This window comes from Polypterus senegalus, chromosome 8 (assembly GCF_016835505.1).
Source record: "Polypterus senegalus isolate Bchr_013 chromosome 8, ASM1683550v1, whole genome shotgun sequence".
NCBI lineage: Eukaryota > Metazoa > Chordata > Cladistia > Polypteriformes > Polypteridae > Polypterus > Polypterus senegalus.
In genome coordinates, this window is record NC_053161.1 from 81,769,105 (window position 1) to 81,794,217 (window position 25,113).

Here is a 25,113-nt window from a genome sequence, read left to right on the forward strand (position 1 = left end):
CTGTGCAGAAAACATCCCCACCTATCACTTGTACACTACGCTGGTTCGGTTTCTTGCAGCATAATTATATTAAACTAATAGAACATGGCTGATCAGTGCATCTTAGGGCTGGGAAGTATACCGGGTTCATACCGAAAACCGTTTTTTATTTTTGTTATGATATGAATTTTCCTTACACCGCAATACCGGTTTAAATAGCTTAAACAACGTTCGGAACTTGGCGCAGCAGGAAACTGTTTAAGGGGGGGGGGCCTTTTTCACTGCTACACCGCTTAACACACATGCAACGAAGTACATGTGTTAGTGGAGGTATTGAACGGTGAAAATGGACAGAGAACATTCCAAAACTGAAGCTGTAGCAGACGATAAAGCTGAACATGATGACACAGAAGAACTTTTGCCGAAAAAAGGAACCACGTCTGTTGTCTGGAGATTTTGGTTTTAAAAGGTTCCTGGATGTGGACCAACCAACTATTTACTGCAAATGCTATGGAGCTAAAGTTGTCACCAGAGGCGGCAACACAAGCAATTTGCTGCACCACCTTAGCCGCAAACATGCTTAGGAGTACCATGAATGTATGGAACTAATATTGGCTCCCTCCACGTCCTCAGGTAAAACTGAAACAGCTAGAGGACACTCGAGTCAGACGTTACTTGTAGTCACATTTGCTAGAGGTACTGCCTACGATAAAAAAAGCAATCACTCAACCTCCGTTAGATTGGATTGGACTGTCTGTAAACTGCCACTGGTTTTAATAAACTAGCTAGTTTGGTCACTGTTTGTAAGCAGAATTACTGCAACTGTTAATTATTAAATTGTTCAAATTGTTCTACTTCCTTATTCTATTTCCATAAAAAATTGTGACACCTTGACTAATCATATTTACAACTTGTAAAACCTCCCAATTAGCATTACGATTATTCTAAACAAAATGCTTTTAAATCCACTGGAATTTAACATGCTTAATGTTATATATTATCTTCAGAAAACAATTATTACATAAACAAATGCTATAATGCATTTCATGCAAAGGGAAAACAAATTAGAATAAATATACTGACTATAAAATAAAACTAAATATAAAACGCACTTTCAGCAAATATAAGAATGAAAAGAAAATGTAATATAAAATTATCTCCAAGCAAATGAGGATTACTTTGACAAAGACATTAAAAAAGAAAGATTAATCAAATCAATCCTTAACAAATATGTTTCTATCGTACAGTGTATGCCTACTTCAAAAGTTTCATGTATTTGCTGGGAAAGTTCTACAGCACAGAGCAAGTCAAATTACAGACAGGGCTCAAAAAGTAAGGGTGTGCTGTCCCAAAACAGCAGAGACCTGGGCAGAAGTATGTTAATGCTGTAGCAAATATGACTTGATTTCAAGTTGTGTAAGAAAAGTCAAAATATATTTATAGACCAGATTTAAGGCGACAGAAGTATTTTCGAAAGTGCTGTATATGAAAGTAGGAAATAATGTAAAAGATTATTAAATAAAATGTTAATAAAAAAGAAATAATCTTCAAAAAGTAAATAAAAGCAATAAACAACTGACAAATAAATTGCAACACATAAAAACACATCATGAGCAACTAAAATCCTGAGAGAAAAATGTGTTTTCAGCAAAGATTTAAAATTGGCAGGGTTGGGTCCGCTCTTATTTGAAACAGTAGGCTGCTCCAGAGTCGAGGAGTAATCACAGCAAAAGCTCGATCACCCCATTTCTTTTGCCTGGATCATGATAAGGCGAGTAGCAACTGGTCAGACTATCTCAGGGATCGAGAAGGGTCATAAGAGACACAGTGGTCAGATAGATAAGCTGGGACCAGCCCATTTAAACATTTTTAAAAGTGTACAATAAAATTTTTACATCAATTCTAAGATTGACGAGTGATGTGCTCAGACTTACTTGACCCATTTAAAAGCCTTGCAGCACAGTTTTGGACCAAATGCAGGTAAGACAGAAGAGTTTGACTGACACCACTGTACAATGAATTACAATAGTCAAGGCGGAATGAAAGAATGGCATTAACAACTTTTTCCAAATCAGCAAAACAAAGAAAAGGCTTCTTTTTTTTAAATGATTCTTAAACGGAAAAAACAGCTTTTTACAACAGAGATTACAGTATCTGCTTATCAAATTGAAGACTATTATTGAGGATAACATGCAGGCTTTTTGCGGGTGCCTTGTAATGTTTCACTAGATGGCCTAGGTTAGTGGCAGTCACACTGGATGGAGTAAACAGCACAATCTCAGTTTTGCTTTGATTTAAATCGAAAACATTTGACAACATCTAGCTCCCCAGGAAATTGTTTCTAAGCGGTAGATAAATTTGGGTGAAATCTGTAAAACAGTGGAAATATACATTATGCTTACAGAAAACAGAGCCAAGAGGAAGCATGTATAATGAAAACAGAATTGGGCCAAGTATAGAACCTTGCGGGATCCCATATTTTAGTTGAAAGTATGAAGATGAAGACTTTAAATGGGTGTTGGGCACAAAATGCAGGAATCCATTTGGTTTTAGATTGGTTTTATTTTTTTTTCCTGCTCTCTTGAAAAGTTATTTGGAGACTTAACTAGCTTGTTTAAAGAAACCACTAATTAGTGACAATGACAGGATATTATAATCATGAAAAAATACTTGCGCTTCCTATTGAATCCTATTTGGGTGGAGTGGTGCCTCTGAGGGTAGGGATCTGCACTGGCAATTGGAAGGTTGCCGGTTCGAATCCCGTAAAATGCCAAAAGGGACTCTGCTCTGTTGGGCCCTTAACCTGCAATTGCTCCGTCCTGGGTATGACGTTAATCTGTATCCATCCCTGCATGTAGGCCCTGCATGTATGGTGGCAGAATTGGCACTCCAGCCACCATAAAAAAAACCTCACACTATTCCATCTGAACTAGTGTGGTGCTTGGATGGCTGCACTCGGGTCCTAATCTAGATCCTGAGTTGGTGGGTGCGGCAATGCACTGTATCAGTGCGTGCTCCTAACCTCACATCTCTCTTTGATCTCCTTTTCCTGCTAAAACGCATAATTTTATACTGCAGTGAAAACACTTATTTTTGCTTGGGCTCTTTTATTTTTATTTTTAATATAACACATGACAAATGAACACACTGCATTTTTATACATCACTCAAGACTTTTACTAAACATTTGAGTATCATAGTACATTTTAGACTTTTTCACGGATTTCAAGCAATTTCCAAATTTGACCTAGCAAAACATGCACTTAAAACAAATCTGAACACTGAAATCATTCAGGTTGTAGTAAATTTATCTCACCTATGTCAATAAAAATGTATATGCTGTTTAAAGGTAAGGAACTGCTACATTTTCAAATGGTCTCCTGGGATGGACTGTCGCCCTATACAGGGGTTGCTCCTGCCCTGCACCCTAAGCTTGCTGGAACAGGCTTCATCCCCTAGTGACCAAATTTAGGAATAAGTGGGCTTAGAAGATGGTATGGTATTCTCAAAATGTCAATTAACTTTCAAGTTACTTATTGTGTTTTAGGTGAATTTGACTCCACATAGAGTTTCACATACATTATCTATGAACTTTATTTACTTGATACTACATGACTTTTCCTAATTTCTTAGAAAACAATTGTGGAAACATTAAGAAAACATAACCCTGGCTTTTTAAAATTCTGTATACAGACCTACATACAAAGGTGTTGTTTGGGGTCAACTTTACCCCAGGCACTGTAGGTATATAAAAAATAAGAGAATATGAAACATTTAAAGAACATTTAATTTCTCTCTTTAATTGGCCCTAATGAAACTTTCCAGTGTAAATTTTCAGCCTTTATAAAAAATTACCATATTGTTGTGCCAAAGAATGAAAAGGTTCTCATAGCTTGTGTGGGAGCCACACCTGCTCCATCATTATTTTGTGACAAATGTACCAGTTCACATGAGAACCATTATGATTTCTGGAAACTGAGGGAGAAGCAAACTTATAAAATGTGAAAATAAGTAGATGACACATATCTCTTTGATTTAGCTTTAGACATTCAAAATACGCACTAGATATACTGTCTGTCAGGATCTCTCTCAGCCTCTCATGTCCTTGACATCAAGTCTGTTTTTAAGTCATTAATAACACCATCAAAAGAAATCATCCTTGAGATGACAAATCCAGAAGGAAGAAGATATATATTATGTATAATGATAGTTGTAAAAAGCACATCAAATGATAATGCAGCAGGGATCTCATGGACTACTAACACCAGATATGTAGGCCACACTGCCGGCTACAATGTCACAGGAAACATTTCACAGGTTTTGGTAAAAGACAAACAAGATTTGATCAGCAAGAATGATAATAATAATACACTTTATGTATATATCACCTTTCCCAGGATATGATGAACTTGTTGAAAAAAATGAATGCGTGCTATAACTGAGTTGAATAATTGCTCCTTCTTTACAATCCCTGGCCCATGTGACCTCTAGAACAACTGTTGTAGCTGTCCATTCAGGAAGTAAATTTGCCACAAACTAAAGTAGGACATAAACATGACCATTTGCTATCGTTAAAACCAGTAGTGTAGGTATCCTGTTGCCCCAAGTGTAAGCTGTATAAAGACGAACAGAATACAGAAGGCCACAAATTTTCCTGGATTACAATTAAATAAAGAGTGATATTGATGAACTGTACAAGGTCACAAGTAAATGCTAGCATAAGACAACCTGTCCTTTTCTACAACATTGTTGATGTGGGAGCAACTAGAACTCCATTGTTATACGAAATTAAATAACCAAATACTGGGAGAGTAGAAAACTGAATCAAAGGAGGATCTTCCTTTGGCAGCCACAAAAGGCCCTGGTGACAATTCAAACTGCAAGAGGATGACGCCTTTCAAGAAAATCAGTGGCTGTGCCAATTGTGAGGGACATTCAAGTGGAGACACCCAAACCCACTCTAACTGTAGTTCTGTTGTCTCATTATCTGAAACTGCTGTTCCTTGTGAGAGTCTTAGTTGTTCTGTCATCAAGCAAAAAGATTATACAGTGATAGTCTTATTGTCATTTAGGTGGGAGGCGATCTATCACCTCATTTTTGTATATCTGCAAAGAGTACATACCTTAACACTATACAGTACTTTATGTGCAGAGTAATATGCTGGATGATTAGAATATGCATGACATTGTTCATTTCACGTGATCTATTGTTTTTTTTAATTGCATTATTCCGGGAGACATAATTACTATTTTATTGTTGGTGTGATCTGTGAATACAATTAATTAATTAATGTTTACTTTCATGATTTCAAGAAAACTAGAAGAAAACTATTACTGAAATATTACAAAAAACAAAGTTTATCTTTTTAATCTATTCAGGTAAAGAATTAAGAGTGAACTATAAACTGCATGCTTTTTATATAAAGATATGAATTGTTATGCAAAATAAAAGACTAATGTATGGAAGAAAATGATCAGCATATAAATATTAATAGCAATTCATAGTGTTGAAAACACATTCAGTTTGAAACATTTTCTTGATTTTTAGCTGCTGGGGTTAGTTTGATCCCAAACAAAAAAGATGTTATTTAATTTAAACATAATAATCAGCTATTCATAGTAAATGCTTTGTTTTTTATTAGCTCCCAATACAGAACGATTAGCAGTATAGATCAGGCAGTCAGCATACCGTACAGACTAGAAGACTGAAATTTATAACACAAGTTTGCCAGTTCAACACGCCTCACAGTCAAGGTAAGAACCTAAGCAAATCATTAAACTTTGTGGGCTAGAATCTTTTAAAAACAATATGTATATAAAACAACTGGAATTTATGTTGACCACCTTCAAAAGTACCTTAACCAAAAGTATCTACCAAACATACTAGAATATTTCCAAATTATGAAAATCTGTATGATTTAGGAATAACATAATTATTGCTAAATGTATAATAAAAACAATAGTTTTTCTGCATATGTTACACGATTTCCGTTGAAATTCATACAAGAATGACCTAATCATTCTTGTATGAATTTTAACTTGCTTTGTAAGTTGTCTTGGACAGAGGTATTTGCTAAATAAATATGATCACAGGTTAGTGCAGTATTTCATATGAAAAAATACAAAAACCAAGTAACTGATACCATGTCCTTTAACTGGTGTCTTCTCACATGGTTCTGCAGAAACGCCCAATGTGATATTTCCATCCCTAAAATTAAAGAATAAGCCTGCTTCTAACCTTTGCTTACTGTCTAACCCAATGGTTCTCAACATTTATTCCTCCATGGTGCCCCAGCGTACCATTTGAAGATGCGAGGACCACCCATGAGGTTTACCCCGTTGTACTTTTGCCGCAGTCTTGACAAAGGTGCTTAAATTAGCAAAAGCATATTTGCTGCCAGTGTTCTTACACACCATGTTTTTTAAAGCATAATAGAAAATTATCAGGCTATTTAAAAAAATATATATATATTTATTAAACTAAATTTAATTTTACTAATGATTGATATTTTACTCATATGACAATATGGCATTTTTTTAGGGATTTTAGAACTAAATCATAACCAATAATTATCATAATACTAAATTGGTCAGTGCAGATATATGGAAGCAACAAAAGCTGTTAACTACTCACTTGGTTTAAGTACATTTAACATACAATGATTGTGTATTTCTGAAAATAAAAAAAATAATTTTTAAAATGTAGAACTAGTTGCTGCAGGCATTTTACATAAGCTACTTCACCATCCTCTGGATTCAGTACTGGAGTGGTTCCATCAGTGACAGCCACATTTAACATGAGCTGAAATGTAAATGCATTTTCTATTCATATACAAGTCAGTAGAAAAATCAAAAGCATTATGTAGGGAGGTGGTAGCAGGTAAGCCGCAGAAAAGCCAGCCCCGATATCTGTGCAGCTTTAAAAGTGGAATGGCAGCAGCGGCATATGTGATGTCTACCATCTCCTTCATGAGGCTGCCAAATATGTGGCACTGTGATAAGTTGTTTGTGGCAGTGTAGTACGTCACCTCTTCTCACTTTATACTTGTAGGATCATCACAAGAAACCAGCTCCCAATCCAATGTTTTATGCTATGCTGATAAATGCAAGCAATGACTTAGCCCCTAACTGGAACAGGTATGTGGGGAGTCCATCCAGTCTGTATCTGAACATGAGGCTGATGGTGGAGATGCATTTTAATGACATGCGTAAATGCCATCCAGTTAAAACTATATAGGTATACAATCAGTATCAGTGGGTCTTTGAGAAAACCGACAGTCATTGCACTCCGTATGTAACATGTTTTGCATGTTGATGAAGCCTTATGCTTTAAAAAGATAACTTTGATACCGACACAATAGCGATTTATGTATTTTGCTATTTCATAATCATTTTGGTCATATTGGAAGTTTACTGGGACCCCCAATGAACCACTGCTTTAACTGTTGTTTTTGTTAATGATAAACAAACCTCCTGCGGTGGGTTGGCACCCTGCTCAGGATTGGTTCCTGCCTTGTGCCCTGTGTTGGCGGAGATTGGCTCCAGCAGACCCCCGTCGTGACCCTGTGTTCGGATTCAGCGGGTTGGAAAATGGATGGATGGATAAACAAACCTCTGTTTTTTTTGTTTTTTTTTTTAGTTGGTTTCTGCAGAATCACAACTTGGGCTTTACTGGATTTCATAAAAATTATATTTGACCACTTCTAAGATTCTAACAAAATCTGTATTTACTAAAGGACATATACCGCTACTTGCATCTCACTATCTTTTGCTTTAGTTAGGACCTCTGAAACCATCTATAGGACTTAAGATCTAGCTCTTCAGATTACATCTGACTTTCAAAGTCTGAGATTCTGATGCTTTAGGAAAGGACCTCAGCAATTATTTGGCACCTCAGACCCCTGCACCCTCTATTTTGTACATTCATCTAATTTTACATACTCATAATACTTAGAAGTCAATTTAATTGATTTAATTTTACTCCATTGATTGAAGTTTTAATCCAACACCCAAATGTGGTCTGTGGGGAGTCTGCATATCACATCCATGTGAGTTTTCATCTGTTTTCCTATTGTGTACAGTAGATAGACAAAGGAATTTCAAGTTTATCTGTATGATGTTGCCAGTATAACTTACCAGAACAGTAATTGTTACCATTGCATGACTTACAATACCAGCATAGTTTCTAACTTTTCTGCTCAGGACAAAAGGTGTCAGTGATCTAATTAACTTACATGTTTTGAACACAATTCAGACTACATCAAAAGAAAATATAACCACACATTGCTTTACAAAGTCCTCACACAAAATAATACAAATTAAACTTATAAAACAAGCAATTCTTGTTAGTCTGGTTGAGCTTTTCCATTTTGCATATCATTTGCCAGGCCACTACCCTGTGATATCGCTGTTTTTGTAAAGCTAAGTGACGATACATGTGCTGCTGTTTCTTCATTTTTTACAACAGTGCAGAATCAGTCAAGCATAAACATGAGTAATAATAAAATCAATTAAACAGAAGGCCTCCTCCAGTTTCAGGCATATACCAGAACCACACTTATCAAAAATGGAAAAAAGCCAAAACTAGACAGAATGAAAAGTGATGAATACATGTAGAGGACCTGAAATGAACCAGAACAAAGTATGGTGAGCTTTTACTCTTAGATCTCAGAGGATTCAGGTTAGTTTTTTGTCTCCAATTCTGAAGTCATTCCCATTCTCACTGACTGTACAAAACTGTCGGTCTCCTTAGCTTTACAATATTACCTGTTTTTTATGTTAATATCGTGTTTGCTTTTCAAATATAATCAATTACACAGGATATTGAGAAAAGTACTGTAAAATGTTGTTCACTAAAAGATGTGAAAAAAAAATCACCATTTATCCTACCATACCGATAACATTCATTTCTTCCTTGCTTTTTATTTAATACAACAGCCACACAACATACAATTAAATTGCAAATAATTTTTTACACGTCTTCTTATTAAAGAACCTACAGTATCAGACACCTACAATCAGACTGTGGCCTTCGTTTCATCATTTTTATACAGGTATAGTAACTGCAAGAAATGAAGCGTCCAACCTTATAAAAATGATTGTTTTCTTTTGACACGTACAGTATATTTTAACATTTTATGCTGTTAAAAGTAGTTATCCATACATACTATTTAACTGGAAGGTCGATCCTGAGAGAAAAAATGATCAGCTAAACCTGTCACCAAGTTCCCCTTGGGGAACCGTTAGTGCTGTGTGCTCTTAAACAGCGATGTGAGGCAGATGACAAATGTCGAAAAATGTGTAATTTGAGGTACTCAAATGAAATGTGTTACTATGACAGATGTTAACAATCAGTGAACCTAGTAAGAATGAATATCGCCTTTGCAGGAGGCTGACTATTTTAGGATGAAACCAAGCACAGGGAAAACTACAACTTCATTGGATAATTACGTCAGGAAAGGCTCGCGTGACATTTTGAACCTCGGGTTTTTAAAAATCTTTGCGAAAAGTTCTCAAAGTACAGTTCACCGGGGATTAATTACATGTACTATATGACACGATATGATATGTGCTTTTCCACCCACCGCTTAGAATTGCAGTTTTCCGGAGTTGTGGATTCGGTGTTGATGGACGATTTTCTACATTTGCTTCCAGATTTCCGTTTCGGCCTCAAATTTTCCGCCTCTGCGTCTTTGATTCTCGAATCATCCGTTTCTTCCATTTGCTTGCGACCCCTCCGTTCGAATTACCCTAAAATTAATATACACCTAAAACTGCGACATAAACAATGCAACTATGAAAACTGGATCTACCCTATTGTTATCAACAATTGCTATAGTATGACAAGGGGGCTGAATTATTTCAAACTGATATCAAAAGAGGTTTGAAAATGGCGGAAGTCCAAAATCCACCAATCAATGGAAAGAGTTGCAGTCGGTTTGCTAGGAGATTGGAGGACGGATTATTTAGGGGTGGGAATACAGTGGCGATCAAAGGGTAGGCAAGGTCCCGGCGTGAGCCAGTAGGCGCTAACTTTCGTGTATTGTCTTCTTTTAATGGTTAACACCTTGAGCTCTGACACGCTTTACGGTTTATTTTTTTAAATGCTTTAATGGATGCGCACAAGATTTAGACTTGTACTGGTAGTTTTCAGGATACAATTGTACAAAATCGCTACGTAATTTCTATGTGACTTCAACATTTTATTTGCTAAATGCATTGTATTTTACTTGAACACCTTTCCGAAAGCATTTCATACTCCATTCCAAAATAACATCTTCATCTGCGTTTCGATCTGCTTTTTAAACAGGTGGATTCACCAGCGGCGATGGGGTACCTCATGTTGAATAAGATAGGATAGGGAATGTTTTAGCAAGTTGAACAACTTAAATACTGCGTTGCGGTGTTCTGAACAATCCTGCGGCTTCCCTGTGAGCACAGATGAAGAGTGCAAATCGTTGTCTCAGGTTAACAAACGTGTGATATTCGCAGAGGAAGGTGTATTAAGGTGCTATTCAACTATTTCCATCAAACTCGTTTCGGTTCCTCATAGTACAACTCAATAAGTTGTGTTAATGTGTTTAAATATAAACCCCACAACGTAAGCACTGCTAGCTAGGAGCTCGCTATACAAGAAATGGGATAAACTGGCCTTGTGACCAATCCGCTGTTGAAGTAATTGTCACGAGGCTTTACATTTCACGCTAGGGAAAAATATTATATCGTATGGATGTGCAGTAAACGAACTAGTTCTTTTATACATGTGTTGGTCTTTGAAAGAACGTATTTAATGTTCACGGACATTAAATAACGAATCAGTTCGAAGCCTCTGCACTGCATTATGTGTTTTATATACCACGCCGAGATAGTCCGGAGCTATCACCTTAACGTCACTTAAATGGCCGCTGTCTTCGTGGCTCATGACGACAACTAGCAAATGACTGACTTGGCTGCTCATACCAAGCACCTCCCATTGATCGGTTCACTCTGACCGAGTATCTCCAATAATATCGGCAGTACGCCTCCTACTGATATGGAGAACCATTGCAAGTTCGTCACGAATCAGTAGAGTACACTGAACTAGAAGAAGGAAATTGCGGGAGGTAAAAGTATTGTCAGTTTTGAATTGATTTAGTCATATTTAAATGCTCTCACAGTGTTATTGTGATGTGTGCACTATTATAAGGTTCTATTTCTACGTTTTTTTTCAATTATTTAAATGTTATTGTCAAAGTTTAACAAAGGGGATTATTATTATAATACAATTATTGTTATGTGTGAATTACTTTGGCGGTTAAAGTTGTTACACAGTTTTAATACTACTCTAGATTTTAAACTAGAATATAGCTTGTTTTTGAAGTGAACAAATCAGTGATTCAAATTATTTTAGTAAACTCAACAAAATAAATCGAATCACCAAAAAGAATGGGTTTGCACATTACTATTAGATCACCATTTTTGATTTCTTCAATAATTTAACAATTTTCTTATATCTTTATTCATTGTTTATTTGAGGTGCTGCATGGTTTGGGGTTTGTCTTGCGAGAGCTCAATTTTCCTACATGAAACAACTGAGTATCTTGCTACTACCCTCTCACTAGGAGATTTGCTCTGCCTGCTCGATTTGCGAAATCTAGAATGGCTGCAATGTGGAGGCCTGAGCCTCCACACAAGAGCTCCAAGTAGGTGGAGATGATTCCAGAGGGCACCAATAGAGTCTAGCTGTAGACCTCCAGAGCCCTGCCCGGTTACATTGTTTAATATTAGGGCTGTGCTGGGAATACCCATATTTCAAATAATAATGGCTGTCCATTGAGTCATTTACAGGTACTAGTGATTAATGGCAACCTTATTTTTGAAATTGATACTGATACATGTAATTTCACTTTTCTGATACCAACATTGAGCGTTTTTCAAATGATAGTGGTAGTTTTTTTTAAATGACATTAATTGGTATAGGTCATGCTGTTTTTAGATTAACTAAAATCACTACACAAGCTCAAGGTCACTATAACAGATTTATTACAAAAAGCACAATAATGGCAATAAGAACTTTTGCGTTTTCATAAACATTTAATAATGTTGTACATACTGTACAAAAAAAAAGCAAATCACATCACAAAAGTACTTAAACTAATTACCTTAAAAAGCAACACTTACAAAAAACAATATTTTCACATTTCCATTTACTATTACAGGTCACATTTCCATTTACTATTACATACTGCCCACCTGTTTTATTGAGAAAGATCTTATAATATTAGCTTTACACTTGCTTGACTTTTAAACTGGTATTTAGAAACGTAACATGTTGACATTTTTATACTTCACTCAATTTCATCTTTATGGGCAGAAGGCAGGAACACCCCTCTTGAGGGTGCTAGCTCATTGCACGGTGAACACACACACACTGGCCAATTTAGCTTTGCTAGTCAACCTAACCTACGTGTCTTTGGACTATGAGGTAAAACTGAAGCACTGTGAGGAAACACACTTGGGCACAGAGAGAACCTGCAAACTCCACACAGGGAGTACCTGGGACACAAGCCCTGGTATCCTTACTGTGAGGCAGCAATGCACAGTTTTAATAGTACAAAATTAAGTTTGAAAATTATATTCTGTTACACTAGAGGTTGTTATTGTTATTAAATACTGTTGAACCCAGAAAAATGGTAAACTAATTAATATTTTTTTACATTTACTTGAGTACTTATTTTTCAAATGAACTTTTCATTTTTATATAAGTTAACAAGTATTCTGCATAGTGTTAATATTTACACGTTTATTTATGCATATGGCTATAATGTCCACTGTTTTTTAATTAGAATAAAAAAAAAAAACTTTTCTCTCAAACTACAACCATTGGCAGAACCTATGACAAAAGCCTCTGACGGTGATACTTTACACTACAGGCTATATGTTTCATAATTATTAATCAGTGGAAAATGGCAAAATCTTTTAACTCTACTAAAAAGTTTCCAGCAAACCTTAGTCTAAATAACTATGCTAGCAACAGAGCTTCCTGGATAATGTAGTTTGACTCTTTGAAAACTTTCTGCAGTCAGTGCTATATCACTATGTTTCAGATGTGCATCTTTTTAATGTTTTCCGCTTCTTTGTGTTGGTCATGTTTGCTTTTTACTGCGGTGGGCTGGTGCCCTGCCTGGGGTTTGTTTCCTGCCTTGCGCCCTGTGTTGGCTGGGATTGGCTCCAGCAGACCTCTGTGACCCTGTAGTTAGGAAATAGTGGGTTGGATAATGGATGGATGTTTGCTTTTTAAAAATTTAAATGGATTGCTCTTATTGCCAATGTTCTGAACCACCTACTTACAAATACTGGATTGTATTGTACTATTTTCCATTTGTAAAAGGTAGTACCATACAATGCAATGCTTTAGGTCTGCCGTTGTTGAATAGCTGAATTACCCTTTGGTATTTCATAATACAGTCTGTGCTGTGCGAGTGGAGTGTGTTTATGAGATTTTTCTCTTACAGTGCACCTGTTCATCCCAAAACTTGTGAGTGGAAAGTGTGGTAGTACATTCTATGTCTTTGCAAGAATCTTGCTACCTGTCTTAAAGAAAAAATTACAATCAATATTATATTTTTTTAATGGTACTTGCTACCAAAGGAGTACAGTTTGAGAATCAAAGTATAGATTACTGTGGTATCGATCTGCCCATCCCTGCCAGGGACTTGGAGCTCCAAACTGCAGATACCAGACTCCTTGGAGTCACTAGCTACACTTGCATGTTCTTGTGTCTTCTAGTGTTCGAGGAAAACAAATGAATGACACTGTTCCATCTGAGTAATTCCTATAATGACCTTTGCTATCCAAAAGCATTATTTTTTTTATATTTTACTTATAGTTCACTAGGTACAAACCTTTCTGGAAGGCTTTGCTAGCAACAGTATGTGGTTTGATTCACCTCTAATTGAGAGAAGAGTAATTTGGATAGGTGACATACCATATACTGATGCATAATTTTATTGTGATTATCTGATATATTTGCTTTGGAATGCCACTGCTGCTATATCATTACAGTTCTTATTCTGTCATCAGTAGTCATTTGGGTCATTAATAATGAGCATTTCCACTTGTAATTTTTTACAAAATCTGAAATGTGTCATACTGAAGTGAATGAGTGAACTGTTTTTTAAACAGGTATATTCAGTCTTAGACATTTCTCTTTGTAATATACAGATCATTGTACTGCCCTCTTTTTTTTTTTATTTGATCTAGGGGGCTCTGCCCCCTGCTTGCTTTGCTTGCTAACCCCCAGACGGGTGCTATGCGCTAGCAATTTTGCGGCTCTGCCGCTCGCATATAGGGGAAGCAGATGTACAATTTAAATAGATTGTTATTTTCATGGGAATTTTTACATATGCATAACAGACCTAACAATTTTACATTACAGCAAGTAATTAACAATATTAAAAAATAGTAAAATGTAATAAATTGAAAGAAAATTATGTTTCATGTTGCGTTAAAGGTATTTGTTTCATTATACATTTTTGTTCTGTTTGGCTTTGAAATTAACACGCAAATACTTTTTAAACTTGCACTTTAACTGTAAAACTTCAGTAAAAACAATATTTGGAATTAACTTTTTGTCAATATCGCATTGAATTTTGATTCCATGTTTGGAGTTACATCGTGACAACACAACGTATAACTGCCCATGAGTGAATATTATTTCTTTCTCTCTAATAAATAAACCGACTTTTTCGAATGTTTGTCTCTGTGATTTGTTAATTGTCATAGCAAAAGCTATTCTAATGGAAAACTGTAAAAAATTTTATATGAATGACATATGAAGATCTCCTTTGGTGTCTAATGTTTTCTGTGGAAGATGTACTACATTACCTTTCTTATCACCTGTTAAAATTTTACATGCAATAACATTACGATACATCCTTCTTTCAACAGTAATTCGGTAGGTGAAAGACTGAACGGTGTTAATGGTTTTGGATATTCTATGGGATATTGTAAATTGATGTTTTCATCTTCGGCACCATCACCACCAACTGTTTAGGCATAGTCTATTGATACGCATTTAACCAATTTGCCATGTAACCACAACAATTTTCATGTTAATTCGTTTGACTTCATCATTCCTCAGTGCTAAAATTGGCCATGTACTCATTTCTTATGTTGATAACCCTTTGGGATGTAATTCTTCAATAAGATTTGGACATAATAAGTTTTCTTTTATTGGGAACTTAAAGTAAGGAAAACATAAAAATGTATAAGAGCTGAGAGCACAGGAACTGTGTCTGATTAAAGCATTCACACGAATGACATGTGAGAGGACCGTGGGAATGGGCTGTTAACCGTAAATGGTTGAGATGAGGGCAGGACTTGAAAAAATCTATTGGCAATAGTCTTGTCTCAAGATTTTCTTTTATAATAGAGAGATTAGTTCTGTAATACATTTATATCATTATCCATACAGAAGATTATTGACCGTGTCTTGTCCTCCTAATATTGAATTCAAATGCACCATTTAAAATTAAATAATCCATCCCGTTCGACGTATTAGACAAAAGTAGTCTGTTACTTGGTCTAATATTCTTTAAGTGACTGTACATATGAAACCCTACATGGTCAGAAATCTACACTGTTTAGAAGAGCTCTATCATCTATCAAATACAGTACATGAAAAATGTTTAATGATAGTTTACAATGCAAATCATGTAGGCTAATTTTCACTGCTACTATTTAGAAAGAAATAAAGAAAGTCATGAAATGTATAAAATAGGTTTATAGCTTCCATATTGTCACATTTACATATTGCAGTAGAATTTAAACTTGCATGTGTTAACTAACAGAGAATGTGAGAATTGCACATGATTTGCAAACATACTCGTATAGGTTAAGCAGAACAGTACATTTTTTACTTTGTGCTATTTTTAAGCTTTCCTCTGATTTCTCAGTACAAATACTACAGGAATGTAGGCCCTATACAGTATAGTAAAATAGGCTGGTAAACAAAAGCAAAGAAATTAATTGTGACAATAAAACCACACACACGAATATGTGCAACAGATGCTCTCTATCTCTCATCTCATCCTCTGAAATCTCCTCCTGGTGAGGATTACGGCAGCAGCAAGCCATGCAGGTCAGCCCAAGCGTGCCAGTTTAGTGACAGGCATATAGCAGCTATGTACATAAGATGCTTTCTGGTGATACGTTTCTGCTGCAATAGTCATAGTCCATTGAGGTGCTTGGAAATAACTGAGCCCTCCTTCTGTAAAAGAATTTATTGGCGATGTCTCCATGAGTGCAGACAGAGGGACAGGTTCAAATAGCTTGATGTTGTTGAAATGGATGCTTTCACTGCATCTAATAGAAATTGCTGATGTCTGATCTGAACGAGACATAAATGAGTTATACATACAGTACCAGTAACTGCTTAAACAGAAAAGAAATGCATGTTCATTTTTCTAGAACTATATAGTGTAAACTACATTACCAATAATTTGTTTATAAAGAACTTTCCAAACTGAGATACTGTGTGGTTAAAAAACACAGCTTTTATCATCAAACATATAAAAACCAAGCCAAGGCACCCCAACTGATAGCTGAATCAAGGTCACTCATAAGTGTAGTCGGGGACAGCACATGTTACATCATCCTGCTGAATATTGCCAGTCTTTGATATTGTCATTCAACAATGTATTGTGCATGTATTAACTAACAAAAAAATTGAGAACAAACCTTTAACTTATTTTTCTTCTGTCTTTGATCTATCACTTATTGACTTTGAAAGAAATCTTACTGTTTTTTCTACACTGTACACTGTGCCTGAAATTAAATAATTAGTAAAAATATTACATTGTTAAACATTTGATAACACTCACTCATGCCACACAAATTTTGTCTACCTAACAATATTTAAATATATATGTATATGACTTTAATTTAGAGTCTATGCTACATAAATTACATCAGCATAAGGACACTAAGTATTAAGAAAACATTGCATGACCCACCCAGAGCTTTTTAAGTCCAGCACATTTACTTTAAATGTATGCAGTGTTAATTCAAAGGAGGCATAACTTTTAAAATTACATACCATAATTCATGCTATGATATATTCAGTCAAGCATTGTCAGGAAGGGTACTTTTTACTGAGTTAAAGCAAGAGCAACATAAGAGAAGAGGTAATGCATCTGCCATTACAGTCTTGGCAAGAATTTTTCACATTGACATGTCCAAATATTATCATTGCTACATTTTTTTATTTCATCCTTAGCCATGAAGCAGAAAGTTAAAATACTTTTCATTGTGACAAAGTTCTGAATTACTTGTTTTGAAAGACATAATTCTTTACTAGATCCAAGTTAAGAGAATCATGTTTTGTACCCTCTTACCATCTCATCATTGTGAGATTTTTCTAAACATTCTTTCTTGACTGAAAAGTAAGGAGTACTGCCATGCCTGCCTCACCTTAACCAAGTGAGGGCCACAGCTAACTGTTCTCATTGGTATGTAAGTTGTTCTCGATACTTCTCAGCAAGTCACAACTATCTTTTTGAGTCTAAGAAACACAATACACACCACCGAGTATTTCAATGGTAAAGATATTAAAAACTTTTTTCAAAACATGGCAGGATCTAATCAGTAATATTTTAAAATAAGTTCATGAAGCATAGAGAATTTATTAATTTAGGTATGTTTAAAAGCTGTAAAATTTTTATGCCGTTTGGCTTGCTCTCTCTCTCAAGGGTGGGGATCGATCTGTTCTTAACTCTATTTTTCTTTTTGTAAAAACTTGATTGCTTTGTATGGAGTGTAATAAAATTAATAATAAAAAAAAAAAATACAGAATCAATATGCTACTTTGAAGTTCAGCTAATCATTATTACGAGAAAGGTTAGCCACACAGCCCAGAGTGTTTTTGCTTTTTTCCCTCAGATTTTGCAATTGTAACTTCTTCTCTAAAACTTACAGATTTTATTTTTTATTTTTTTTATTTATTTATTTTTTTTTTTTCTCCAGCCTTTGGAGTTTTTTTTGTTTTTTCTGTCCACCCTGGCCATCGGACCTTACTCTTATTCTATGTTAATTAATGTTGACTTATGTTTATCTTTTATTGTGTCTTCTATTTTTCTATTCATTTTGTAATGCACTTTGAGCTACATTTTTTTGTATGAATATGTGCTATATAAATAAATGTTGATTGATTGATTGACTTGTTTAAACCATGTCGTATATTGTTTTATTTCTCCATTCAACTGTCCTGACATCCATTCATTCATCCATCTAATCAATTTTTCCTTGTTCCACCTCAATTATTAATACCATTTATTGGATTTACATACATATCTTAATTTTTAACTGTTCATTTACAAATGTATTTTCTGGCAATGGAGTTATGAGGTCAGATTTCTAATCACTGTAGAGTTATACTTCCTGTCATATTTTAACAAGAGAGATTCAAGCTTTATGCTTTAAGTGTACAGTAAGTACCATGCTATAAATCTATTCAAAGTTTAAGAAATGGCATACATTTATCATAATATACTGTTATTGTGAATGACATCAAAGTACATTGCACTCTCAGTCTTACATTACATTTTTAACATTATTGATATTATGATGTGCATGTTATGTTAATAGATGCCAGGGCCCATGCCTCTGAACTGGATACATGGAACAGAAAATTCACAGATAATAGAAGTTACAAATATTAGGAATCACTTCTATTTAACTTTTTCTAAGTGTTGTTTTCAGCTTGCCCATGAAACCACTTTTAGTACCTCAAAGCAGCCTCCTTAACAGGTAGCAATGCCCGAGCAGGTAGAATTTGTGGCAAATGCGTAGAAGGCACAGGATGGGCCTGGAGTCTACAAAGAAACATGAGAAAAGAGAGAGGGTGTGTTTTAGTGGTGCTTGGAAGGTGAAGGAGTGGGCAAAATACTCTATAATTTAGACAAGAGCAAGGTAGTCTATAGTAACTAGTTCTTCTGGAACAGCTAATCATTTTCTGTTTTACAGTTTCTTCTAACATAGGTTCTAACAAATGAGGTTTCCCTCACTTGAAAGAGATTATACACACCATTTTTTCAAAATTATTGTATTTTGTGTCATTATTGTGGATGCAGGGGGATGATGGAATAGTAATTTTTACTGCTAGAGTTGTAATGTTTACAGCTTTTTTTAATTCATAATAATTTAAAAAAATTATTATATATTTATTTATATATATATATATATATATATATATATATATATATACATACAGTATATATATATATATATATATATATACAGTATATATAATTATATAACCAGAATTCAAATTTAAGCAACATTCCAATGTATAAACCCTTCATTCAACATACCAGGATATGTGGAACAAGGCTGAATTCAGTTCTCAGGCAAAATTCAGTATGAGGCAAAAAAAATATTTTAGTGCTGTGTAGAAGGTGTTATCATCTGCATAGATAGACAGTTGCCTGTCCTGGGGGTTGGTATGGTGGCTGGGCAGACAAAACAGGAAAAAGCCCAAAGCCACCTGGGATGCCATTTGGCTGCCTGTGTACAAACAGAAGCACAGCTCTCTGCAAGGCTTTGGCTCACTAGTCTGACGTGGGGTTTCTACAACACATGAGAAGGGAAATGAGTCAATAATTTGAGGTATTTTCCTTGCTAACACTAAATTCTTTTCTGCCCAACTACAGCTTTCATTTTCTAAAGATAATACAAAGTTATGATATAGAAGGGGAAATTTACCATCGACTGTTAACTTAACACACTCCCATAATGTGATTTGGCTTGGAAAACTGGTGTAACCCGTTTATTTTTTCCATAGTACATATGGTTTTCTTGAGAGCAGTACTGTAATTTTGAATTACAATTTTGTAGTTTATCTAAGTTTTAGTGGGCAGACACTAAACTGTCTCTCACTGAAATAGTTTAGTCCTTTGTCAGATAAGTATTATAATGGTCTTTTTTTTTGTTTGTAGAGACTTCAGACACATAATAATAAACTCCAGCATATAGGAGCTTTTTGAAGTTTCTTTACCTGATGGAGCTATTCTGTATGTTGTCTAAAACAAAGTATAACATGCCCACCTAAAGCCCTTGAACTCTCTGGCATGCCAAGTATTGCCAATGGTCATCTTTGGATCTTTGCCAAGAGTTTCTCTTTCTCCACACTGTCTCCTAACCTGTACTTCTGTCAAGTACTATATGAATGGAAGAAAACACAGATCTGCTTGTTCTAATACATGCAGCTAGCATTTTAATATTTTAATTCATTCTAAAAGTGGTCGTTTACAAAACTAAAAAATAACATCCTATGAGACATAGGAAAACTCTGCAAATATCTGAAAAATGTTTCTTGGTCATCTTTTGGTTTCTGCTCCTCTAGGTAAACCTCTGTGCCATCCATCTATCAGACAGTCCCACTTTCTGTATTTTGGGAAAGACACTAGACTGTATCTAGCTTATGTGTGTGCTTACGTAACCTGGAATAGGCCAACATTGTTCTCCCTCACCTAATATCCTAAAAAGTGGTAAAAATATTTTAAAACAATAAATGTGTGGTGGTCGGCACGGTGGCGCAGTGGTAGCGCTGCTGCCTTGCAGTAAGGAGACCTGGGTTCGCTTCCCGGGTCTTCCCTGCGTGGAGTTTGCATGTTGGGTGGGTGTGTGTGCCATGCAGTGGGTGGGCACCCTGCCCAGGGTTTGTTTCCTGCCTTGTGCCCTGTGTTGGCTGGGATTGGCTTCAGCAGACCCCTGTGACCCTGTAGTTAGGATATAGTGGGTTGGATAATGGATGGATGGATGAATGTGAGGTAAATTTGTAAATGTGCATATAGTGGTGAAAAAGTAAGTACAGCCTCTTGTTGTGATTACGTTTTTGACTAAATATTTAAAAAAAGAAAAATTTGTTATTTGTTGTTAGCTCTATGTGTGCTATGTTGTGTGCATTATGAAGCAGCTAAAAGAATCAAAAGAAGGTAGTTCCATGCCAAACCAGGGGATGGCAGTGTGCAATAATCCTTTCTCTTTTGTCACTGCAGACCAAACCTTGGAAATTCTGCCTGAACTTGATGATGTCAATTCTGGTTCTGGGCCCGATGACACCACTTCCAGGTCCTGTTTTGGATTTGTATCTGTAACAACTTTTCATTTACCCTTTTTGCCTATTTTTCAGCCATAATTCAAGAATATGGGGAGTCTGCACCAAAGCTTTTTCTGTGTCAAGGCATGTTATTTCCACAACATGTAATGATTAACTAAAGTGTGAGAAAAATATGAGCTATTCAAGAAGCAAGTAATGGTATCTGTTCATTTTCAATTCATCTGTTTCCCTAGAGCAACCCAAAGCTTTTTATTATATTATACTGAGAACAATGTATATTTTATGTATTAAAAAAAAAAGTACTGTATATCCTTGACTGAGAACAACAATTACAGTAACTGTGTGTAAGTGTTCCTTGTGATGGATAGGTGCCCTCTGCATGGCTGGCTTCTGCTAGAATATACATTTGCACCCTGTGACTGTAAACAAGAGTGTGGTCAATAATAAATAGATGAATTCAGTTGGATAAAAAAACCTTTAGGGTTGCAGGTTCAAACCCGTACCTTTAACTTGCCATGAGATGAATCATGTGTTCTGTGTATATCTAACTCATAACAAATGACTGCTGGTTCAGACTTGAGTTAATTGACTAAATCTATTTATTCATTTTCCAACCCACGTATCCAGTTTAGAGTTGTGGGAAACTGATGTGCTTAGTTAATTAACTAAATGTTTTCTTAAAGAGGAAAAATGGCTTACATAATTAAAACATTGGCCACCCTAATTAGCTCCAACATAATTGTGCGATCCCAGCAAACATGAGATATGAACATGGATAAAAGAAATTAAATGAAAATAATGTCTCTAATATAGAAAAATATAAATTGCTTGCCTGCTGTTTAGATTTTTATGAGATTTGCTGTCCATGCTTTTCTTTAGACAGGTATAATTTGTAATTATTGGAGGCTGTTTCTTGTAGCAAATTAAGGGTGGAAATACACAGGTCCTTCTAGATGACTCTTGTTGCTGTAATATTTTGAATCATTAACAATTAAAGGTTACTTTACTGAAGAATAACAGAAATATAACAAAGTTGCACAAAATAACACAAATAAACATTTTACCATCATTGCCTTAGAAATGGCAACACAACAAAATTATTTATAGAGACTAATGTAAAGTTTCCCATATAATTTCAAGTAAAAAACCCAAATTTCACCATTTCACTTTCTGAGTTTCTATGGGGTGAAACTAATGAACAATTGAAGTCATAGTTTTTTAACCAGATTTGCAATCTGGTGAAAGTACTGTATCTACTGACATATCTCATTTGAATTTACAGTTTTGGACTTTGCAACACATTCCACTCTCTCTGAAAGTTTCATGGACTATTTAAAGACAATGCTGTCTTTACATCATCAGGTCAGAACTGATTTTCTTCACCTCTGCTGTGTAGAAGTCCAAGTTCCATTGTTTTTATTTTGAAAATAACCCGAGTGTTGAACACATCATTTAACACCACAGACCACAATATTCTTATAGATAGCCTTAGACAATGGGTGGCCCTCACCAGCAGAGTCTTAAAGTGGTTTCAGTTTTACTTTCTTAGTTTTGCTGATTGTGCAGTACTTTGGAGATAAATGATATTGAATATGTTGTACCACAAGTATCCATTCTGGGTCCACTGCTCTTTTCAATTGACATTCTTCTATTAGGTCAGATTATCTCACAGCACAAGGTGAGCTACCACAGCTATGCAGGCGACACAGCTTTCTTTATCAATAGCGTCTGATGACCCTGATGCTCTTGGCTATCTGGACCAATGCCTTAGCAGTATTTCCAAATGGATGAGTAGTACGTTTCTCAAACTAAATAAAAAAAACCAGAAACCTTAGTGATAGGCAAACATAACTTGATCTCTTAGGATCTATCAGGTGGAAGTAAAGAATTGAGGGGTTATCATCGACTCTAACCTAGACTTTAAATCACATATTAACCAGATATGATAACTGCATTTTTTCAGTTAAGGAATATAGCAAAATTTAGACAAAAGTCTTATAACTTCACAAGACACTGAAAAATTAATTCACGCTTTTGGTTTTAGTGGACTAGATTGCTGTAATGCACTAACAGGACTACCTAAGAAAGATATCAGCAATTAGTGCAGAATGCAGCCACCAGAATCTTAACTCGAAAAAGAAAATTTGAGCACATCTCCCCAGTTTTAGTATTGTTATATTGCTTAACTGTGTCATTCAGAACTGACTTTAAAATATTACTAATGGTGTATAAAACCTTAAATAATCTTGCTCCATCCTATATTTTGAAATGTCTGTCCTCCTACACTCCAAATCATAACCTTAGATCTTCAAATGGAGTACTGCTTATAATTCCAAGAACCAGACTTAAAAGAAGTGGTGATAGGGCCTTTTGCTGTTATGCACCTAAAATCTGGAATACTTTACCTACTGAATTTCTCCTGGCTAATACTGTGGAAACTTTTTAAAAAAGCTGCTAAAAACCCATTATTGTAATTTGGCTTTTTAGCTACATTTCAGTTGTATTCATAATAGACTATATGGGTAAATAATTATCATGTTCTTCAGGGATTCGCGTCTGTACTAATCTCCACTATTCTCTACTGTCTTTTATGGTCTTCTGTGGTGGCAATCTGCATCACCACTACCTGATCAAGGCAACATGTAGCCCCCTGAGATGATGGAATGAAGGCGGGTGTCTCAGCTGTCCACAAGACCAACTTCATCAGAATCCTATCATGTGACGCATGGAAACAAACAGGAATGATTTAGGAACATTTCTGTTAGGCAGAATGTCTAGTGGTGGGTAGTTGGTCATTTGGGCTTGCAACCTCTTCAGATTTTGTTGTTTTTTTATCATCTTAATTTGATTTTTTTTTGTTTTTTCTGTTCTCCTGGTCATTTGACCTTACCTTCTTTATTGTTACTTATTCTTTAATATTATTGCCTTATCGTAATTGGTTTTTTTTCATGTAACTTTCTCTTTGCCATCTTATAAAGCAGTTTGAGCTACATTGTTGTATGAAAATGTGCTATAGAAATAAATTTTGTTGTTGTGAACTCAAGTATTATCTTCACCAGTTTTATAGCTGCAGGCCATGACAGCATTAGATAGCCACCATTTTTAAGAAAAAAGCTTATATATTTATATTCGCAAAATTATTTAAGATTAGTATGAATGTGCAATGGTTAACCTTACTACTCCAGAGATTTGGGTGAAATTTACAGTTTTGAATTTTCATATTTTTCATGTGTTCACGTGGGTTTTCTCATTATTTTAGGTGACAAATATACACTGCCCTCTTGTAACTGTATTCTCTGGCCAATTGGTGACATATACAGAGTTGGTTTCCATATTGAATCCAAGTGGTCCTATACTGGAAGTTGGTTTGAAATTGAATAGTTGGAATTATTTGTCCAATAATTCTTCACATGCAATGACAAATGAACAACCATGGTAGATTAACAGATCAAAAAATGGAATGGCTAATTTAGGTCATAATCTAATTTAGTAAACATCAGAATTTAAGTTTTGATATTATTTAAAAAAGAATATACAGTACCTTCAACAAGGACGTGTCACTCAAATATTTGATTGGACTGCAGTTTTCCAAGTCATTGAGTTCAGAAAGTGGGTTATTAGCCAGGATCAGCTGAGATTTTTCTTGGTTTAGCTCAGAAGCCATGTACATCAGTGCCAGCTGCTTTAAGTATTCTTTTCTTATGCGCTGTAAAATGTTCACCTTGTTGGTGGAGGAATTCTCCATATCTGATATCTAATTAAAAGAATTAAAAATGGAATATTTTCTGCAATAAAAATGCATTTGATAATTGATCTGCTGAAATATCGTTAGTTGATCACCATTTAGTTTTCTTACGTGAAAAAAACAATAAGTGAAATTCAAAGAAGAATAAACATTTATCAATGGTGTATATTTCACCAAGCCTTTATACTTCAAATTTTAAATTTTAAATTAATGTGAGGGTTAATTTCAGGTCTTTTGTTATCAGACCATCAACCTGTCCACTCTCGTGCTTCAGACACCAAAGATTAGATAGA

The 25,113-nt window shown here is 35.3% G+C and overlaps 2 protein-coding genes and 1 long non-coding RNA gene across 5 annotated transcripts in view; 1 reads left to right on the forward strand and 2 right to left on the reverse strand.

The window, feature by feature from the left end:
- Window positions 1-9,807, reverse strand: part of net1 (neuroepithelial cell transforming 1) — a 93,179-nt gene extending 83,372 nt beyond the window's left edge. The window contains exon 1 of the mRNA XM_039761349.1: window positions 9,563-9,807. Coding sequence (XP_039617283.1) covers window positions 9,563-9,699 — 137 coding nt within the window. The 5' untranslated portion in view covers window positions 9,700-9,807. The remainder of the gene's footprint in view (window positions 1-9,562) is intronic.
- Window positions 9,808-9,917: 110 nt separating this feature from the next.
- Window positions 9,918-23,326, forward strand: LOC120534089. Its single transcript, XR_005634680.1, has 3 exons — window positions 9,918-11,080; window positions 21,014-21,086; window positions 22,358-23,326. It is a non-coding gene; the product is annotated as an uncharacterized LOC120534089 (long non-coding RNA).
- LOC120534088 overlaps window positions 15,219-25,113 on the reverse strand; it is a 37,834-nt gene continuing 27,939 nt past the window's right edge. For 2 of the 3 annotated variants that reach the window (XM_039761353.1, XM_039761351.1), the window contains 4 exons: window positions 24,617-24,829; window positions 21,908-22,041; window positions 18,743-18,829; window positions 15,219-16,347 (listed from right to left, as the gene is read on the reverse strand). In XM_039761353.1, coding sequence (XP_039617287.1) covers window positions 16,323-16,347; window positions 18,743-18,829; window positions 21,908-22,041; window positions 24,617-24,829 — 459 coding nt within the window. In that variant the 3' untranslated portion in view covers window positions 15,219-16,322. The remainder of the gene's footprint in view (window positions 16,348-18,742; window positions 18,830-21,907; window positions 22,042-24,616; window positions 24,830-25,113) is intronic. The other variant, XM_039761352.1, reaches the window with a different exon arrangement.